At 39.1% G+C, this 21558-nt stretch overlaps 1 protein-coding gene across 1 annotated transcript in view; it reads right to left on the bottom strand.

Moving 5' to 3' along the window:
* Positions 1-361: 361 nt before the first annotated feature.
* Positions 362-21558, bottom strand: part of LOC107705355 (O-acetyl-ADP-ribose deacetylase MACROD2-like) — a 229824-nt gene continuing 208627 nt past the window's right edge. Inside the window, exons 5-6 of the mRNA XM_016508615.1 lie at positions 931-1047; positions 362-504 (exon numbers count right to left, since the gene is read on the bottom strand). Of these exons, the coding sequence (XP_016364101.1) occupies positions 362-504; positions 931-1047 (260 nt within the window). The remainder of the gene's footprint in view (positions 505-930; positions 1048-21558) is intronic.

The raw sequence follows: 21558 nt of genomic DNA, 5'->3' as shown, positions 1-21558 counted from the left end.
GGGGCATTTTAACGAGTACGAGTACGAGTACAGGAGGCCAGTATCGGGCCCGATACCGATACCAGTATCGGTATCGGTGCATCCCTAGTTAAAACCAGTAAACCCCATCATGTAAGAGCACTACCCAGCTGGTAAGACCGGGAGACCAGCTGGGTGACCAACTAAACCAACTGACTATCCACATAGCTGCCTGAATACAGGTTTGACGAGGCTGGGAGACCAGTTAAACCATCCTAAACCAGCTAAGACCTGCAAATCACCGTCTAATGGGGTTTAGTAGAGCAATGACCTTGTTTACCTACATCAGACCACCTCAGGAGAAGCCCATAGATTAGAGTCCGTTAATGTTTTAAGCACATCTTCACCACAGCAGGCGGACGGCACGACACAAGACACCCTCTCGCATTCTAAATCCCGTGACGCCGCCTCGAAGGAACGCAGTCTTCCAGCCGCTACCAGCGTGACGCTCATCATCACTCACATGAGTCAGAGAATGCCCATAAGCTAATGGAATAAATCAAGGATGAAATATCAATCAAATTACAAACTAATAGTTCCCTTAATGTCTTTGTTGGAGTACAGATGGCCCCTTCAGCCAGCCAAGCACACCACAGCAAGTCATCATGATAATCAGCGCACTAATAATACCACTCCATTAATCACACATACGCGCTCGAACTGCGTCGCTGCAAACAACGGGTGCTCTGCCGCAGGAACATCACAAAGTTGAAGCATGGTAACACTCACTCATTACACTGGTAATTAACTTTTCTCTAGAATTATGCTTATTGTTTAACAAAACTACAAGGTAAGATATCCGATGAGGGGGTGTTTGTGAGCGCTGCTGTTACCTGGGCTTCTGCATACAATGGTCTTCATTTCATGCAACATAATAAAATAAAAAAATAAGGGCAACATGCTGATACTTACATTTAGTGGGGAGGTCGTAGCCGCAGGTGATCTTGGCTTTTCCAGTTTCACAGCCGTTTAACGAGTGGCACTCTTCATACAGAAGATGACCCGCGGCTCTGTGTATGCAGCCATCCACTGAAAGAGAGAAACAACACTGATGTGACAACAGAAATGTTTGTTGCAATATTAAAGGTTTTTTCCAGCTGAAATAAAAATGCTGCCATTTATTCATCATCATGTTGTTCCAAAACCACAAAAGTAGAACTGACACGCACAACAACAGTTCATAGCCTGTGACAAGGTCTGTCTATGCCCAAAAGCGGAAAAAAAATATTATATTCCTAAAAAATTCTCCTTTTGTGCTCCACAGAAGACAAAGGCATTCAGGTTTGGAACACAATGAGGAAATGATGATTTCAATTCTGTGCTGAGCTATTCTTACAAGCTAATGTTTTTAAACAGGACTGAATTCATATAGGCATCAACAAAATAAAAGAGCCCCTGTGGAAGGAGGAGTCATGGCCCTTTATCTACTGATACTAAAAAAGTGCTAAACCACTTCATATCCCTGACCACTGTTAATTTGTATAAAATGAATGTCTTTTGTCTTAAAAGCTTTGGTTTGGTGTGTTGTTTTGCTCTCCCTTGGTTGTCCCCACCTCCCGATGTTTTAATTTCACATGGGTAAACCCAGGATGCCTTTGACTGATGGTACAGCTTACATGAGTAGGCAGAGAAACAGAAATCCAAATGGTTTCCCTCCCTCTAAAAGCCCATGACCCATTATCAATCACAGAGAAATATCATAAAGGTACAGTAATAAGAAAAATAAATAAATCTGCAGAACATGTAAGCAGAAATACACGAACAAATGCAGAGCTCCTGTACTCTACTCTCAAGAAGATCATTATAAAGAGAACATGAAATGAAAACTGACCCCATTTACAGTATGTACACGTCATTCTTAAGAAAAAACAATGGTTTTCATAATCTTTCAACAAAATATAATAGCTTTTTCAATATCTGAAATGTATTATCTGTTCTGCTAATGTAACCAAGGATGACGTTGGAAAAACACTTTAACCAATTATAGCACAGTCTACCTTTCACGAGTCGACCAATCAAATCTAGCCCTGTCCTACATTTTATAGTTATATATATATATATATATATATATACTGTATATAATACTTAGGTTTGGGGGGAGGGGGATTTAAGTAATTTTGGCACATAACTTTCCAGGTAGTATGGACATTAATAATGTCAAATCATATGTATTTCAAATCATATGACAACATAACAAAAATGTTAACCACTTGGGATCTGTCACATATTCAGGATAGGAACAAACTATTTTCTGCATAAACATCTACTTAAATAATATTTCACACCAAAATGTCACATTATTGACATTAAATGCGTTCAAAAAGGTGTTTATGTTGACTTTGAAAAAATGAAGAGAAATCATTTCTTCTTCACAACCTGTGATTGAACGCCCCAGCCAACAGGTCGTGGATACATGTGACCTAAATGTATATTTTAGCTGCTGCCACTGATCTGGTTTGCGCAGAGATGAACAGCATGTCATAAAGGAGATCAGTCTCAGTACGCTAATGACACAAGCAGATGAGAGGCAATAAAGATGACAGACAGTCCGCTGTTACAGAAGAGAGGATGAGCTCGAGCTAAATTTCATGATCGACCTGATCCACTCACTCATTTATTGTGCAATGACGTTGTAAATGAGTGTGAACAGCTTTGGCAAAAAACAAAGCCCCATTTTCCTTGCTCTTGTTCCTTGTCAGAAACTCCACCCAAGTTGACAAAAACTACATACAGATTTTTTCGTCACAATTTTCTTTAGGAGACACCAGCTGGAGGGGAGATTTTTCCACCATGCTCAATCATCTTTAATGGTCGACAGCAAGTCGACAGATACAGATTCTGAAGGCTTTTGAGAAAGCACTCAGTTCGAAAAGATGAAGACAGTGACAGAGCTTGCAATGAGAGAATCGGTTGCTCAGACAGCCTGACAATTACCGCATCAAACGCCATCAGAACGCAATGGACATTTTGACAGAGTTGTGTAGGCGTACTTCTTTACATCCTGCTGTTATGTGAAGATTGTATGTTTCCTTAATACATACAGTACAGTTGCTGAGAAATCAGCATCGATCACATGGAGGGATCACTCAAGTTCAACAATGTTCATTTTATATAACAGCTCAATAAAAAAAGAAGTTAATATTGAGAAACTTACATTTTAGAAATTGCTTACAGTACTTCTGTTCTGTCAATGAAAATAGTTCCAAAGAATGCCAAAACTGTACTGGCTGTCATGTCTCCCAGCAACAAACAGCATTTGTGTTTGATTCCTGAATGAATCAGCATTTTGAACAATTCGATTTTTGTGAATATAATAAAGAGAGTCATTTTTGGGGGGTTGTGGCTAGAAGGGATACAGCTATGGCCGGAAGTGATGCAAAATCTCGCTGGATGAAAGATAAGATAAGATGAAATTTAAAATCTCGCTGAATGGACAGGAAAAAATTAAACAGACAGTGAAGAAGACAACTAGCGAAAATTTTGCAAGACGTCCAGCCATAGCTGTATCCCTTCTAGCCACAATCCTTGTTTTGTTCCTGAATGAATCAGTGAACAATTCAATGCTTCACTCATAAAGATGGACATTAATGAATCATCATTTTTAAAGAAATCGATTCAGTGAAGAATTCAATGACACATGTGTTTTCTTCATGAATGAATTAGTGTTTTGAACAAAACAGTGCAGTGAATGGCTAATTGATTGCTCAAAAAGTCTCTTGGCGCCACCTACTGGTGTTACGATGTAACCTACATAAAGAATGACTGGCAATACTTAATTCGCAGACTTGACAGTCAAATTTACACTGCTATATATCAGCACTTTCAGCTAATCAAATTCGCGGACCATAACCAACTATTGTATAATTTTGAACACTTTATAAACCAATGTCTACAATACAGCAGGCCCCTGTAAACAGAGTCCATTACGCATAAAGCCTCTTGCTCAGCAAACAGCATTGCCGTAAAAACAGCATATTTTGCTGCATGTAAAGTACATTATTACAGCTCTTATGCGTTAGCATTAAAAGTCAGTTGGCTGTGAATCACACCTCTCGTGAATACGCCTGGTCAAGCACACCACTGCCTTTGAGAGATGAGTGTTACAGGAAGTGGAGCATGTTATTGCAGATTGCAAGCACGGTTAAAAGGCAATAAATTCTTGTAGTATGTTGAATAGGTAATCAACATGCATGTGTGAATGTTGGGCTTCAGCAGGAAGGAAGCATTTACGCAGGAAATAAACCCTCAGTAATGTCAGTCTGTTTGTAGAAGTGTGTTTACTCAAAAGTAATTAATAACGCTTCGCAAAATGCTTGTTTTTCATTAAGGGCAGTTAAAAGCAAAGCTCATGCTGTTACGGTTCATCCCACTTGCTGACTGATCCTAGTCCTCAAGCAAACCCACTGACGAGGTTGATTTAAATTAACAGTATTTCATTTTTCATATATAACATATTAATATTATTTTATATAACGGGTTATACATTTGTAATCTCTAACTTTTGCTTCATCATGTTTATGGAAATTTCCCAGCCTAGAAATATGTTGCACTAATACACCTTTGTACATCATAACATCAAGTTTACAATCAAGTAACATGCATTCCCAACAACCCCAACATACACATGGACTAACCATGACCTAGAGGTGAGCACTAGCATAATGTCTCCCTCTAATAATGTCAGAGTTCTATTTGTACATAGCTGTTGAGCAAAATCTGGAGCTGTAGGCCAAGGATCGGATGGAGATCAGGAGATACAAGTCAATCGGCACATGATCAAAATCAAGATTTCCTTACCTCTTCACAGCCTGTCAAAGCCCATTATTATTTGACCTGATGCTGCTGGTGAACACATCAAATGTTTTTGAGCTTTTGTGAAGCCTTCTCTCCTATATCTGATTATTTGATCCGTATGCAGCTCTCATATCACTGCCCTCTGCATGTCTCAGGCTGGTCAGAAAAACATCACAAATGCTGATTTATTCTGTACCCTCACAATCCCACGTTAAGCATGTACCATACTGGCCTGATAGCTTTCATCTGTGCTCGAATCAGCCTAAAAAAAGTGTTTTTACTTTTTTTCTCTTGCTTATTTTGTGTTTATCACTGACAAGGCCAGTGACTCGGTTGAGTGGTGTCTTGTAGAAATATGTAGATTTCTAGAGACCATCAGGGTTAACGCAGACACACCAATTTCAACAATGCAAAAATGCATGTTGCATTGTAAAATCAGCAACTTTGTAGGGAGCACTGTAAAATGGCTTATAGGCATGGAAGATTTAGATGATGAATGTACTGCATATAGACAGGGATGACTTCAGACTGTGTGTGTGTGTCTGAGTTTTCAATTAAAAAAAACAGCTACTAAAAGCACTGCAAAGTAAAATAAACATACTACCAAGTTTTGGGGTCAGTAAGCAAGAAAAATGCATTGTAAAATCAGCAACTTTGTAGGGAGCACTGTAAAATGGCTTATAGGCATGGAAGATTTAGATGATGAATGTACTGCATATAGACAGGGATGACTTCAGACTGTGTGTGTGTGTCTGAGTTTTCAATTAAAAAAAAACAGCTACTAAAAGCACTGCAAAGTAAAATAAACATACTACCAAGTTTTGGGGTCAGTAAGCAAGAAAATTTGGATGCATTAAATTGATCAAAAGTGTCAAAAAATTGTAGAAAATTTTCAACATTTTTTCAACAAATGCTGTTCTTTTGAACTTTCTATTTAACAAAGAAATCTGAAAATAAAATGTATCATGGTTTCCACAAAAACATTAAGCAGCGCAACTGTTCAACAGTTAAAAGCATATAAGAAAATGTTTAAAGAATTTTTTCATGGTCCTGTTTTAGTTTTTTGTGTTTTGTTTAGTTTTTTGTGTTTTGTTTTGTTTTTTTGTGTTTTGTTTTGTGTTTTGTGTTGTGTTTGATATGTTACATTTCATGCTTAAGCTAAAAAATAAGATAAGGGACATAAAAGTGTCTGAAGTTGAAGAAAACACCCAGAAAGGAACGCTGGTAGATTGAACACGGTTGTGTGAGAGTGCAGATTTAGTTCTTTACGTATCTTCTGATCACCTCCAGCTGGTGCTAGGTGAACTCTCCCCATGAGAGAAGAGAGCCAGGTCGGGTGAGAGATGTCTTCAGGTGCCTTGGAACCTTCACCAGCTGCTGCTGAATCCTCCTCCTCCTCTTCATCATCTTCTTCTCACTGGGCTCAAGTCCCTGGACTCGCGTCTTTTGTCCGCCTGCATGGGATTATCTATCACCCACATGCACACCGACACTCACATTAGGGGTGTTTTCAGACTCTCATCAATATTCTAGGCGAGAGGCTGCTGGACTGCAAGGTCTGAAGCGAGTTCCCGATTAGAAAATATCCGCAATACAAGAGCTTCAGAGCAACATATCTCTGGCTCTCTAATGCGTCGCAACCAAACGTCTGTTTGGCACCAGCCTACGTGACTTCCCGAGGATATTAAACTGATTGCATTGTTGTACGATGCAAGTAATGATTTTCAGAAGTAATCTGGGAGTTCAGCTCACTGTGACAGCAAATCCCGTTAGATGCGTTGAGAGGCTTCAGCTGATTTCTGTGGTCTTGCATCATAGTAGCTCAGGTTTAATTTCGCTCCATTTGTTTGGAGACGAGTTCAGTGTGCTGGGTGCCGCAGATGCCATATCAGGTGATGCCAGCGTCAGTGTGAGTGGCAGCCCATGCTCCCCGTTTCGCTGCTAAGTGAAGGTATCAAAATGCACAGCCATTCATACATCTCTAAAAACAGGCAATCTGAAATCGCTTTGGGCGCTAAAACTGAAATCGTCTGCCGGCTCAATCCCGTAATCTCACTAACCCCCCACCGCAGGTATATTTAGAGATGAATTCCGATAAAAAATGGCTTTCGAGATGAGAAAGCAGAGCCGAGAGCCTATTCTCCCATCCAGCCCAGGTAATGAGCCCAGGGGCCCGGGCCTGGATCCCGGGCGCAATCATGTCCAGTCAGCCGATTCCTCGACTTTCTAGTCAGACACAACAACGTGTGGCACAAAACAATGTAATTCTTTGCGGGAATCAATAACCGTGGCTGTCTAACCGGGGGGATTTGTGTAGGGCTCCGAATGCAGGACTTACTGTTCCCAATCGTTCCCTAGCGACTCCGATGATTTCCGTTCATGACAAATGAATTAACAACACTGAAAGCAGGTCTCAGCCGAGCCGCAGCAGAAGCGTGACCCAGATGCGAGCCGGGGTGTCAATTTATTTTCTAATCTGGGGAGGATTTAAGGAGAATTCCCTGCTGATTGCGACGCTAGCGAACTTACAAGGGCAGCCTCTGATTGTCATTAGCTAAGTGTGGTGTTTATTGTCACCTTTGAGCGGAGACCGTGTCTTCAAGAGATATAGTGTGCTATTTGCGTCTTTCTGGCGCAATACTAACAATTAATGGTCTTACCGATATACTGAAGCAACACATTTGTTTCTGTATTTGGCTGCTTCATGTCAATTAATACTCGGTGAGCGCAGTCCAAGACGTTTTTGAGAGTTTCTACAAGTTGCCATCATCTGCTTTGAGGCTCATTATGCAAACTGTGACATCACAGCAGGGGTCATCAAATAAAACCCACCAAGAGCATATTCATGCAGTCCCCTTAAAGTCTAAACACTGATCGCTTGGCTATTAAAGAAATTTGCAATCCCTGGCTTCCTGTGCTTTCAAGACAGCTGCCAAGGCTCTAAAAACAGCACTTTCAGCCTGTAGTAATCCTGCAACTATGCCGCCCAGTGTAATATTTCACTCCTCTTCAAAAGCCAAGATGCCCCCGCTGGACCTTTCAACAGCGGATCTGTCATTTATCCGCTCCCCGACTATGCAGCATAGCATCTGGTGTTGTCCACCACGGCCATTCCAAGTCTCCTCCGCCATTACCGCTAATGTTGCATCGATCCGCTCAAGGCGTGTGATTGTAGGAAGTGTGACTCAGCGTCAGTTGAATTATTCATTTTGAAGGTGTTCTGCATTGATTTTGTCAACAATAATGAAGACGAAATGAAAAATTTGCATCATGACGACAATTAATCAATTTAAGACAGAAAAAAAAGAGAGAAAAACACTGCAAGATGTTATGACTAAAAATGCACAAAAAATGTTTGAAGAGGAGAAATCTAGAAAGAATATGATTTATACCAGTAAACTGAAGAATATATATTTTTTAATATTTTCGATCATACTTAATTATTTTCCATTGACTAAAATCAGATGTTATTGTAGTTAGAATAAAACGGACTACAATAAATGAAACAATGATTCCATTTTAAAGATATTTTCAGCAAAAAAAATTATGTACAGTGTGTAGGTGCTTCTCTCAGATCCTTGCAACCTCAATATCCTATCACTCCTCCTGCAAAAGTGCAGACGGTGCCTGGAGAAAAGTCAGATACCTGTTGGGCACATGCATGAGTTTCAACGTTTTCCCACAAGCACTGCGGCGAGACAGTAATGCCTCGCTAACCCCCCAAAGGCCTTTCTCTTTCCGACTCTTTTCCTTTCAATTTTTCCCTCTGACACAAAGATCCTTGCTCTGCTTTCATTACAATACCCTGCTTTTCAGAAATGGTGTCAGGCACAATTTTCCCTCCCTAATTATTTTCCGTCCCCGTTGAGGTTTGGAGTTCAGACCTGGGGGAGCGGCTGCCATTAAGTGCAGGCCGGGGTGGGTTAGGGTGGGCTGGGTGAGGAACGGAAACTCTGGAGGTGGAAAGAAAGAAGAAGAAGAACTCTGTAAATTGTCCTAAATTAACTGCACTGAGAGGAACGCCTCTGTGCCAAAAGAGTTGGCAAACACTTGGTGGTCCCGTGCCATTCTGTTGGGCCGAAAGTCAACTTTATGATTAGGTAACTGAAAGTGTTGATTCCAACTCTATGCCTTATTTCCCAGCTCCTCCCCGCCCCTCCTGTTCCCAGCCCCTGTGATTTACCACACAATTTTCTACCCAGCTAATTCTACTGGAGGAGATAATGGCATGAATTAGACCCTAATCAAGTGCCAATCACAGATCCTTAGAACTCTAAATGTCAGATATTAGACGTCTCGTCACCCGTCGCTAGTTTCAGAGCTCCAACGAATTGTTATATTAGCTAATCACACTCACTGTTCAGGCAGTGGGAATAAAGAGAGCGACATTATTCAAGTTCCCTTGAAAACAGTGATGAAAATGATCAAAATCTCACCTGTCTCAATGTTAATATCAGATTTAACTGGGAAGATACAGATAAGAGTTCTGTCTTTTATGTTTGATCTTAGGCCTCATCTACATGGATATGTCTGCATTTTAGCCTCTTATCTACAAGTAAATTCCATTCCATACACTTTAGACTTCTAACGTGAAGATATTTCTGTGATTCATGTAAACAGGTAAGATGTTTTCATAATTTTAGTCAGTTTTTATCTTTTTACAAAAATAAAATTTTATAAATATGAATTAAATAAATGTAAATATAAATTTACATTGTCAATATTTCCCTGACATATTCATTTTAGTCAGTTTTACTGTTTTAGTATAGTCGTACATATATTATAACGCAGTAAAGTCTGTGGTCATTAAGTTTTTTATTTTATTGGAAAGGAATTTTTACTTTTATTCAGCAAGAACGTTTTCAATTGAAAACGTGACAGTAGGCTTTTACAATGTCACTAAATATTTCTATTTCAAATAAATGCTGATCTTTTAAATTTTATATTTATCAAAGAATCCTGAAAACATCAGTTTAGACAAAAATATTAAACAGCACAACTGTTTTCAATATTGTTAATAATAAGAAATGCTTATTTAGCAGCAAATCAGCATATTTGAATGACTGAAGGATCGTGTGACACTGAAGACTAGAGTAATGACTGTTTAAAATTCATATTTGCCATTACAGGAACAAATTACATTTTAAAATAGAAATAGGTGTTTAAAATTGTAATGATATTTTAAACATTTACGGTTTTAACTGTATTTGTAATCAAATAAGTCCAATGGTGAGCATAAGAGACTTATTTCAAAAACCTTGAAGCATATTCAAATATTTTACTAACTTAAACATATATCAACATTTAACAAAAACCTCCTGAAATAACATTATGAGTATCCTTCTCTGATACGGTGTATAAAATATTGTGTATACTTTATGCTTTGGGTATTTATTGTCTGCGGTTTGAAGCTTTTTAAACAGTTTGGGTTTTAAAAAAATCTGAAAAATGTGTAGACAAGGCCTTAGACTGTCATGTTTGCTATGATGGATATCATAGGGTGGAGTAGATCTCACTTTTGGACATATTTCATTATGGAGGAGTAAAAAGCAGGAAACAAATGCTCTAAAGGGTCAAGTTCAACATAGATCAACACGATTTGTTTTCACTCTCTCTTGTCTTCATCGTTACAGTGAACACACATTTAGCATACTACGTACTTTTAGAGGCGACAATGTGCAAAAACAAAAAATGTACTGAAATGCAGTGCTCTTATATTTCGAAATAAATATGTAAGATAAGCACAGCCCATTCTTTAAAAGGTCCAAATAGTGCATCCAGCTATCTTTAGAAAACTACATTTGATCTGTCTTTGTTGTGACTAAATTCTTTCAGTGAAGAAAAAAGCTCATAAAAGGTTTTAGTCCTCGGTCTCTCGCTGTGATCAAACTGCTTTTCAGTGCACTCACATACAGTATCAATGTCATTAGGCCAGACCTGTGAACACACAACCAAAACACCTCTAAAAGCAACTCTGAGAAAGAGAAAAAAGGAACAGGAACCCCATTCCGAACATTCTTATTGGATTAGAAGATCCGCAGACACATCATAATGCATTTCCTATAATGTTTTGGCCACAGTTGGGAAAAAAGGAGGAAAGAAAAAATAAAGTCATCGGGGTAGCACTGGAATAACACTAGTGTCTAGCACAGAGGGGGTCGGGTCAGGCATTTCAAAGAAAACACAGGATTGTTCCCAGGCTCATAAAGCGTCCTGGGCCAGGTTAGGTTACCAAAGCTCATCTGGTGCTGGCGTTTTACTGCACAGGACTCTGACAGCTGCGGACGGCTCGGTGCCAGACCCCAGCGGAGCCAGATTCCTGGGGACACCGTAGCCCTGACACTTGCCAGTCATTCTGAATGTTTTGTGCTGTTTTGTTAGACTTGCATTTCTGGTGTGGGCTCTAGAGGAAGCAGAGTCTGTCAAATAAGGGCAAGAGACGGTCTACATTCTCAACAAAACATCAAGGCTGAAGAACTGTGGGCTGCGATTTCCTTCAGACAGTCATATGTATGTACACACACACACACAAACTTGCACCTCCTTTTTCCGAAAAATATAACTGTGATTTTTCACCTTTGACTTCTCTTACAGTGTCTTATTACAAAGAAAACGCTCTGCTGATATGACCATTATCACCTGCACCCTCAGGTCAGATTGTCTTTGGCACCTCTCCATACAGTCGCAATTACTCTTCTCCAGCGAAGCCAAAGCAACACATAAACACAGAGGCATTCACGCATTCATTCACACGCACAAATATGCACAAGAAAACCACTTAAATGTACCACCAAAACATGTTAAGTGGGAAAGAGTGTCTTGTCATTTCAAAGACCTTGGACAATATATGCGAGTGTTTAATTATTGCTGTTGTGCCATATGAATGCATGACTAGTGACTTGTTCACTAGCTTGATTTTTTAAATTAGATTATATGTATATATGCGTGTGTGTGTGTGTGTGTTTGTGTTACCAAAAAAAAAAAAATAGTAAAACAAGTAGTACAAGCTCTGCATTCCCCCCTGTCAGGTATCACCATCAATGAATAAAAATGCACATTAAATCGTCAAAGATTGCATTGTGACAAAAAATGTATTCCATTTCACTTCCAATTGAGACAGTAAAGCAGCTGTGTCTCAGCCAGCACAAGGACACCAGTGAAGTGAATTCTGTCCTAAGTTCAGCCCGGTGCCGTGAAGGTAAATAGACGGCCAGTCAGAGGTGAGTCCTGGGACAGAGGGCCTCTGTTCACTTGTTATTTCTGGGAAAATGACAACAGTGCTGGCCGCCAAACCCAAGTAATTACAGGCAAAAAGTGAAATTGAGTCTGTCCATCAGAAAGAAAGAGTGAGAAAAGGGGGAGAGAAAACACCATTCTGTCTCTTGGTGTTCCTGGCTCAGATGGACTTTTCTACAGAAGCAGTAATTACGGAAATGAAGAGAGATGGAGCCAGACAAACAAAAGCCACAATTTCAGATTAAAATGCATGAACATCTGCTTCTGTTGTGGGGCCTTTCACCTAAGTGTACAGCCAGCGCGTACAGAGACTCCACGGTGAGACTGAAGGAGTCTGAATCTCCTGTGCCAAAATAAAATGAACTTAAACGAAAACGGAAGAATGCAATCATACGCACTGGGTAAAAGGTCATGGGCCTGAAGTGAGGGGAATGAGTAACTGGACCGGAGCACAAGCGAGAGACGCACCTGTAGAGCAGCTCTATGTTTGAAGGTCAAAGAAAATGTGATGGCCTGAAAATGTAAGTTGCCAAGGCAGCCGAGAGTTGAAAATAAAAATCAATACATAACAGACAGCAGGAAAAGATACTAAATGAAAAAAAAACACTAAACTTTTTAACTTGTTCAAGTGTCTACTTGAAATAGTTATTTGTAAAAACAAGAAGTCTTTCTCCAAATCTAGCGAAAATATTTATGAAGAACTAAGAGCGTCATTTAAAAATTATCACACACACACACACACACACATATTATATATATGAAAAAAATAAAATAAAAATAATTTAAAAAATTAATTTAAAAAAATTTAAGTAAATATAATAAAAAACATAAAATATGGAAATAATTAAATTAAATGTAATAAAATAATTCAAAGTGTATTATTTTCTATATTTCTATATTTATTTATCAAATTTATTAATGCAGTACTCCTCCCATACATACCTTGCGCAGTTAAAAACAATAGTGGAGAAACTAAGCAATAATCACAGCTGCCTACATCTGACATTTCTCAGCGGTTTAAATGATGCAGGTTAACAAGCAAACATCAGTAGATCAGACTCAAAGAATCTGTACCTTGAGACATGTTACCTGTCAGGCCGAGCATTTGAACTGTGTCAGCAGGCTGAAGTCTGAAATTCTAGCCGCTCAAAAGAACTGTAAAACTAAAAACCCTGACATTGATCAGGGTTAAGCTATTGCTGCCTGGCATCACTACTTCAGCAAGAAAAAAGGATGAAGTAACATTGCGTAGGCTGATCTAGCAGAGAATATTTGTGTGGAGATTGGATGAGACGGCTTTTGACATTCAATGTGATTGTGATGGGCTAGAATCGGTCGGGACATCGCATAACATTAGGAGGCAAATGTGACAGTGAAACAATACCCTTGCGGTACACGCTTGCTTTGGTTTGAACACTGTTTTTTAGTGAAAGTTTAATTGATTTTTATGTGTTAATCTCATTAAGAGCGCAGTGGCTGTTGAGAGTGTAAACATCAATAAGGCCCATGCCAAAAATAAACACATTGTTGCAGTGGTAAACATTAAGACTGAATCAATGTTTCATACATCAGATTTTTGTGAGAATAATCCAGCAGGAATTTATTTCCCCCTTTTTTATTAAGAAGGAACAGCAGAACTGCTCAAATAAATCATTAGAATGAAAATTGGTTTTGTAAGCTACTCTGCAGATCTATAAAAACCAAAAGTTTTGTGATTTTTATTCCATATCTATTAGAATTAAAGTGATTTAAATGCTTGTATACTCCTAAAAGTTAATAAACAAACCTTTACACATTTAAAATGAACTGCAAAATGAAGTGCAACAGCATGGGAAAGAAAACTGCACTCGCCAAACCATTTCATGTCATCTTTAAAATAACTACTCCAATATCAATTCCTCTCCAAAGTGTTCACTGTGAGCCCTAGAAATAATGCATGTGTACATAAGCCAGAGCTGGAAGAGCCTTTCTAGTAGTGACTACACAAATTAATCTACATTCCTGCTGTTTATACATTAGCTACTATTAGTGTAATCCTTCTATTTTTCTTTCCTATCGTCCTAATCTTCTTTGCTGCTCTCGGTCATAATTAGTAAAGGCTAAGTATATTATACTACAGAATCCAAGTTTTTAGCTAGTCAAGTATCAGTCACTATGGAGAATGAATACAGGGTCAGGAATGTTCTTGTAAAACAGGAAATCATACTTAGCCATGCAAACTTTAGTTTATGTCTTAATTGTGAAAAATAGGTGAAGATGCACCTTTGTCTCCATCCTTTATAAACATTTTAAGTTGACTTTCTTACTTCCAGTGGAAATTTCAACTGAGATTAAAATTTACATTCGTACTTTCACAAAAAGGAAATTAAGAAACCGACAATGTACTGTACTGCTTTCGGTACAACTGGTTATACATTTCAGTTTCTCACTGGGTTGGAAAACAAGTAACAATCCACTGAACACACGCAAACAAAACCCCACTCTTTTGACTGGGCTTTATTTTTCTTTCTTTCTAACCCCCGTTCTTGTGAGCGGCCACATGAACACACAAAGACAGAGGCGGCTGAGGCCAGAGTCAGTAAACGACAGAGAGGAATCCTGTCCAGTGATTTATCTGACGGGCCCTGACAACTTTCCAGCAGACTTCCAGAGAACACTATCAATTAATTCAGCCGGTGTCAGCATGGGAGAGATTAAGCATTAGCAGCTGCCCACTAAAACACCCAGCGCTCCCCTACACACCTCCTCCCGCCCTCTGCAGACCCAGCTGTACGGCACAAATCACTGGCCTCATGCTGACCGGCGCCGGCCCTGAACACCGAGCACCGAGCACCAAAACACCAGTGTCACACGAGTCGCATAAACATTTAGAGGAAGATGTCTATCTTAAACAGTTAAATGGTTCTTCAGAATAGTTTCCAACAGACAACTGAATATTTTGCTATTTTCAAATACTGTAGTATTTCTGAGTGGGATGAATTTGATCTATTTGATAAATTTCCAAATGACGACTGATGTTTTGCTGTTCAAATACTGTAATATTTCTGAGTGGGATGAATTTTATTTATTTGATGGTCCGTTTTATTGAAAACAAAACAAACTTCTGAAACAAAAACAGATTTTCGGTCATACAAAAACAAATACACACTTTTGTTTGAAAGTTTGGGCGCAGCTCGATGCAATTAATGTTTTTAAAAGAAGTGTTATGCTCATTGAGGCTGTGTTTATTCGATTAAAAATACAGTAAAAATAGTACCGTTATGAAATATTATAACAATTGGTATTAACCTTTTTCTATTTTAATGTATTCATGTGATGGCAAAGCTGAATTTAAATTATCCTTCAGTTTTACATGATCCTTCAGAATTCATTCTAATAAGCTGATTCGGTGCTCAATAAACGTTTTTACGTTTAATTATTATCAATGCACAAAACAGAAAAACTATTTTTTTGTAAAAATCTTTGTGAAAATTCTTTTCATGCTTAGATGAATGGAAATTTCGAAAGAACAGCATTTATTTGAATTAGAAATCTTTTCTAACTTTATAAATGTCTAAATTATGATTTCATGCATCCTTCCTGAATAAGACTATTAAATCCTTGAGAGAAAAAAGAAAAACATTTTTGAATGATAGTGTATAAATAAATAAACAAATCTGTGAATCAAAATGGAACCAATCCAAACAGGTGTTATTTTGCATTTACATTTTTGAAAACAAAACAAAACAAAACAATATTTACAAAAATACAAGACATGAAAAACATGAAAACAAAACAAAAAGCAAAAAACAAAAAAACAAACAAAACAGTTAAATCTTAAAAAAGAACAAAAATGTCAATGTGCTTTAAAAATGCGTTCATGAAACAGAGGAGCAGTTTATGAAACCGAGGAGCTGCCTGCGACTCTTGAGGAAAAGAACTGGTTGATATAAACTACAGACGTCTATGGAGGCAAGATAGTGGGTTTCCAGGGTTCTGCCATCCTGAGCCCACAGCTAAAGTGCAGCGCATTAGCACGAGCAGGCCTTTAATACTTATACCATCTTGATCCCAGTCTGTTCCTGCTGGTCTTCTTAATTAACACCATCATTTTTCTATGGGGGAAGGGGAACGACGAGCACCAATACTTGCAGGACTATTTCACACCAAATATTGGAAACTCTATTTAGACCATTTAAAGTAGTACATGCTTCAAAGAGTTGAGAGTCAAAATAAAACAACTTTGTGTCGAGTGGGAATCAAATAAATGTTGCACATCCAAAGAAATGTTTTTGATGTCATGATCAATTCTGAAAGGCTGAGGGTCTTCTCCCTGAAGATCATCTGTTAAAGCAATTGTGTGAGCTGTCAGTCTGGCTTATGATTGACAGGAAGGATACACATAATGGCCAGCACGCTTGGTCGCCTTCTCATTCAGTCGTGTTCCTCCACGCCTGACTCATCACTTTTTCTTTACCCTCTCCCTCTCAGTACAAGCATTCATGCAGGACTTCCTGTTATAAAAACGCCTTTAGTGTACAAGCGCCACTGAAGAGTGACTGAAGAGAAACAGCAACTATTATCCCAAAACCCTGTGGCAGTCGCTCTCTGAATTCCAATTAACACGAGTTGTATCTTAAAACAATATATCACAATTCAACAAATTAATTGCTCGCAGCACCAAAAGCTGATATGAAAGCACATTAGGAAGAGCGGGGAAAAAAACAACAAAATTATCTCAGTGGGGTAAATATATTTTGAGCCAAAAACAGAAATGGGGACGGAAACTGCAGAAAAGTATAATTATAACTCTTTCGATATGCTTCTAAAATTTTTCTCTTTTGATTCATTTTTGATGTGTCATTGTGCCAACAGCCCTGCAGCAAATCAAATACACGGTGTGAATTTAAAAGGCCCGAATAGAATTTGTGTTCTCGGGCTGAGCGCATACGACTTTTAAATGCCCTTTAAGCACACAGAGAAAGCTTTACTTTGTGGCAGTATTTCAATGAGAGGGATAATCAGCTGTGTTAAAGGTTATGACATTTAAATGAGGTAATGAGGTGAAATCAGATGAGGCATTCATAGTCTAGTTGGATCATCTTGCACATATTCATACCAACACTCTCTGGTGACTGAAATGAAGCTACTGTCAATGAAATCTACAAGTGTTATTCCTCTGACTTTATATATTGGATTTTTATTTAATTTAATATACGGAGCCGAATGTCATCTTAATTATAAAAAGGTTTTATTGATATCGGTTGAAAAAATCATATAAAATAAATAAATCAATATTCATCTCCGAAATGGCTGCATTCCTACCCATGCTTATCAAGGATTGACTGAGTTGGCAGACTAAGACAGCTGGTTTGGCTGAGGTGAAGAGATCTGTCTTTACCGGTGCCAGATTTGCCCATGAGCACCGAGGGCAGCTCTAGTGCTTCCTGTCAGCCCAATAGCGGAGGAATATTCAGCAGCGAATTCCCTGAGGTTCATTTAAGAGACAGAACATGTCCAGCATGTCGGTTGGAAATGACCTGTGGTGGATTCTGACACTATTTTTCTGTGAATGTGTGTGTGTGTGTGTGTGTGTTGGTGATGTGTGTGCACTGGGTGAAACCTTCAAGGACTCGAACCACAGTCACATTTCTGCTGTCCTCTAAGCAGAGCTCACAGAATGAACTGACCATTTGAAATACTGCTTCCTACTGGAAGCTGTATCATGAAGGTCACTCCAGGGGCTACACATTCGTCCGAAGGGCCACATTTTGTTTAAAACAAACATGCTGACTGAGACAACTTCACCTTTAAGGGTCAAGGTTGTTGCACTTCCTGTCATTGGGCCATGGCTACTGGAAAGAAAAACTCTTCTCCAATACCTCAAGAGTCCAATATATATAAAATATTTGAGATGGGAATCATGAGGAATTTTCAGATTGTGATTCCTTATTGATTCCATAAATGTTCATTTTAGTACTTACTATATGAGGAGTCAACTTTTGGGAAACAAAAACTACTACAAAGCAATCCCACAGTCAAATTACAAAATAATTTTGATAATAAATTATGTAAAAATCAATAAATTAAAAACCTTTTCACAGGCACATAAATGCAATCCAATAACTGGCCTTAATTCACGTGATAGACACAGTGATGATGCAGTACACAAGCCGCGGTTAAGACAGCTGACTCCACTGTGATGTGACCCTGTCTCTCTCTCTCTCTCTCGCACACACGCACACACGCACACACACACACACGATGCGTAAAACTCCGCATTTGAACAGTCAATAGCAAATACTTAAACTAATAACAAAACAGTAGCTGATTCAGAAGCGCCAGATTGTCATAGCAAAGTCAGAATTGCCTCCTCTCCTAGGTTCACGAAACGGTCGTCCATAAAATGCATTGCTGTTCTGTTGTAAGTGATCTTAAAGATTCCTAAATGCATCTACTTTCGGAAGGCCAAATAAAGTGCTTTTGCTTTCGCCTAGAAACACACAGCGTCTCCCTGACATGGCTGCTTCAACACTAACTGCGGTTACTGAAACCACGCCTTCTTTCTTTGCGTGCACATTTGGGCGGCATTATGCTAATATTTCCACATAGTGAGGTAGATATGTGGGGGCATGTTAGAATCGGGAATCAGAATACAATGCTCCCGTGTTTCATTTTTTAAATTTATTTTAAGCATTAGCAGCTATTCATTAGCAGTGTTGTGGCGTTGTTGCATAGTGCATGAAATTTTGCCAGTTTATATTTTATTTCATTCTATTCTATTTTATTTTATTTTGTTTTGTATTTTTATTTTTTGTACAATGTCCCATCCATATCACAGCAAGAATGCATGTTGCGAAAATATCTTAAATCTTACTCCATGTAAAACAGTTGTTTCCCAAACCCTACTCGTAACGTTACTCTCGTTCATCCGTTTTAGTTGCTTAAAGGGATAGTTCACCCAAAAATGAACATTCTGTCATTGTCATTCCAAACCCGTAAGACCTTCCTTCATCTTCGGAACACAAACTGAACATAAACAACGCTGATTACGTTCAGCGAAAGCGCGCACATGCTGAACACAAACAACGCTCATTATGTTGATTACGTTCTGGGGTACTCTCCAAAATGGCAGAAGACGGTAACTCGGGGAGAAGAATTGCTGAATAAATTACGTTATTATTGTTTTCTTTGTGCACAAAAAGTATTCTTGTGGCTTTGTAAAATTACGGTTGAACCCCTGATGTCACATGGACTATTTTACTGACGTCCTTGCTACGTTTCTGTGCGTTGATCATTGCTGTCTGTGGAGGGTCAGAGAGAGCTCTTAGATTCCATCAAAAATATCTTCATTTGTGTTCCGAAGATGAACAAAGGTCTTACAGGTTTGGAACGACATGAGGGTGAGTAATTAGACAGAATTTTCATTTTTGGGTGAACTAACCCTTTAAACATTACTTTTATGCACGTCACATTCATGACAAGACGGCTTTTGCCTCTCGTTGCTGCTCATTAACACACTTGATTTAAACCTACTTTTAGACAATAATCACAGTTCGTTTACAAGATAAAACATCCCCTTTAGATTATCTCATAAATGCATTTGTTAGGGCGCAGTGGATGCACAGCGCTTCAAATAAATGGTTTGCTCTTGCTCGATCTATTTCAAAGCGTCTATTGGCCGTCAGAGCGAGCACACACACAGACCGGGGCCAGGCACTTCAGAGCTGTTCCTGCTGTCACTCAAAGCTCCAGCACCAGTAGCTCAGTCTCACCTCATTGTCTGGGTTATCTGCAATTCTAATCAGGGAGGCACAACCTGGCAGTCCGGCAGGGCTTGTTTTCAGCCGACTCAAAGATTATCTCACCTCTCACTGTCTACCTCTCTTTCTCTATCGTTCTCACTCTCTCTCGAGCCATTTGTCTCTGTCAGAACATATAAACCTCCTTGTCCTCAGCTAAGAGGTCTTGGATGAACCTGCACAGACAAGAGACAGCCAATCAGCGGCCTCGTTGGACATCTCTGCCCCATAGCTATTAGCCAAATGGACTTGAGACCGGATGAATTATGGTGAGTGTGGCGATGAGGAAAGCCTGCAGAGAAATTGATTTATTCAGCACAGTCATAGCCACACCTGAGGTCTAATGGGTTTGCGCCTCTCATTGACTAGATTTGGATGGAGACCACCTACCGTTCGCACCAGGAAACAAAGGCGATGAGACAAAGACACCAGATTTACACGTAGCCGATAATGTTTCTTTGTCCCGTACGAGACACAATCGGCTAACGTGCATCAGTGTTATTTGGTAAATACACAGTTAAAGGTCTATACTGTTGCTATGGCAGCAGAGAGAAGTCTCTGTTTGCAGTCGGCCGTTGATCAATGGGTTTACACTTTCATCAGATGGAGTGGAGAAGGTGGATTAGTTTATCGAATTGTTGTGCTCAGGTCAAATTTGATGGAAAAACTACAGAAAATGTTACCTTGGAGACCCTGAGATCAGGATTAATTATTTGATATGCCTAACAGACTCATAAGCACATTTATTCTGGGCTTAAGCATGAACGCTCATGTCCAGTAGCCGCATTACTCTAATGATGTGACGGAAAGCAACCCAACTCTCGAGGGTTCAGACGCAGCATATTTCTCAACAACACTTAAGCCATTTAATAACCTATTTAATTGATAAATATAATGTTTGAGTATATTTCTAACAGGACTGGAGGGCAGACATAATGAATGGGTTTTTCTGAAGTCATTTAGAACGGGTTGGAAACTAGTTTAGTTTAATTAGATCCTCCAGAGATGGGGGAGGAGGTGTCCCAGTTCTATTAGAAACTATCCTTTCATAACATGTTTGCTAAACGCCAGGCCATTTCATTAAAAGAATGATAATTGTGGCTAAGAAAGAGTACAGGCTCTGGGGGGCACGCTAGAGTCTCAAGATTTAAACTGGTACGGATAAGATCCTTAAGACTAGACCACCTTAATATCATCTGAAAGAAAGAACATAAAAAGAAGAGTGTTATGTAATCTGAAATACAGTGAATTATCAAAGCTGGCAGAATGAAAGGCATGATGTCATATATTTCAGTGGTGCTTGCCAGTGCAAAACATGCTAAGGGGTTTAAGTGTGGTTGCCAGGGAGATGCTGTGCTGTTGCTAAGGTGTTCTTAGAGAGAACTATAGTTGAATATATTATTCAACTTTATTTCGTTGAAGTTTATTTCACTTCGGAACATTCATTCATGGATTTGCGCTACTGTCTTCACACACAGACGAAACTTACTAGAGAAGTGTGAAGTGTGACATAATATACCTCTGTAAATAAATACAATTTAAATTTACGTCTAGCGCACTTTGTGCCCTTTGAATGTAACGTGTACGTTCCATTCAAACTGGAATCATGGCGGAATATCATGTGAAGTCCACTTCGCAGGGCACTTACGGTCGAATAAGACAACGCTTGAATGCTGCTGCCTGAACAAGAGACCTCCTTACTGAAGTGAAAGTGTTGACTGGTGTCACT

This window comes from Sinocyclocheilus rhinocerous, unplaced genomic scaffold (genome assembly GCF_001515625.1).
Source record: "Sinocyclocheilus rhinocerous isolate Xijiao unplaced genomic scaffold, SAMN03320098_v1.1 scaffold564, whole genome shotgun sequence".
NCBI lineage: Eukaryota > Metazoa > Chordata > Actinopteri > Cypriniformes > Cyprinidae > Sinocyclocheilus > Sinocyclocheilus rhinocerous.
Note: the sequence above shows the minus strand (reverse complement) of the source record. Positions and strands in the feature narration are given on the sequence as shown.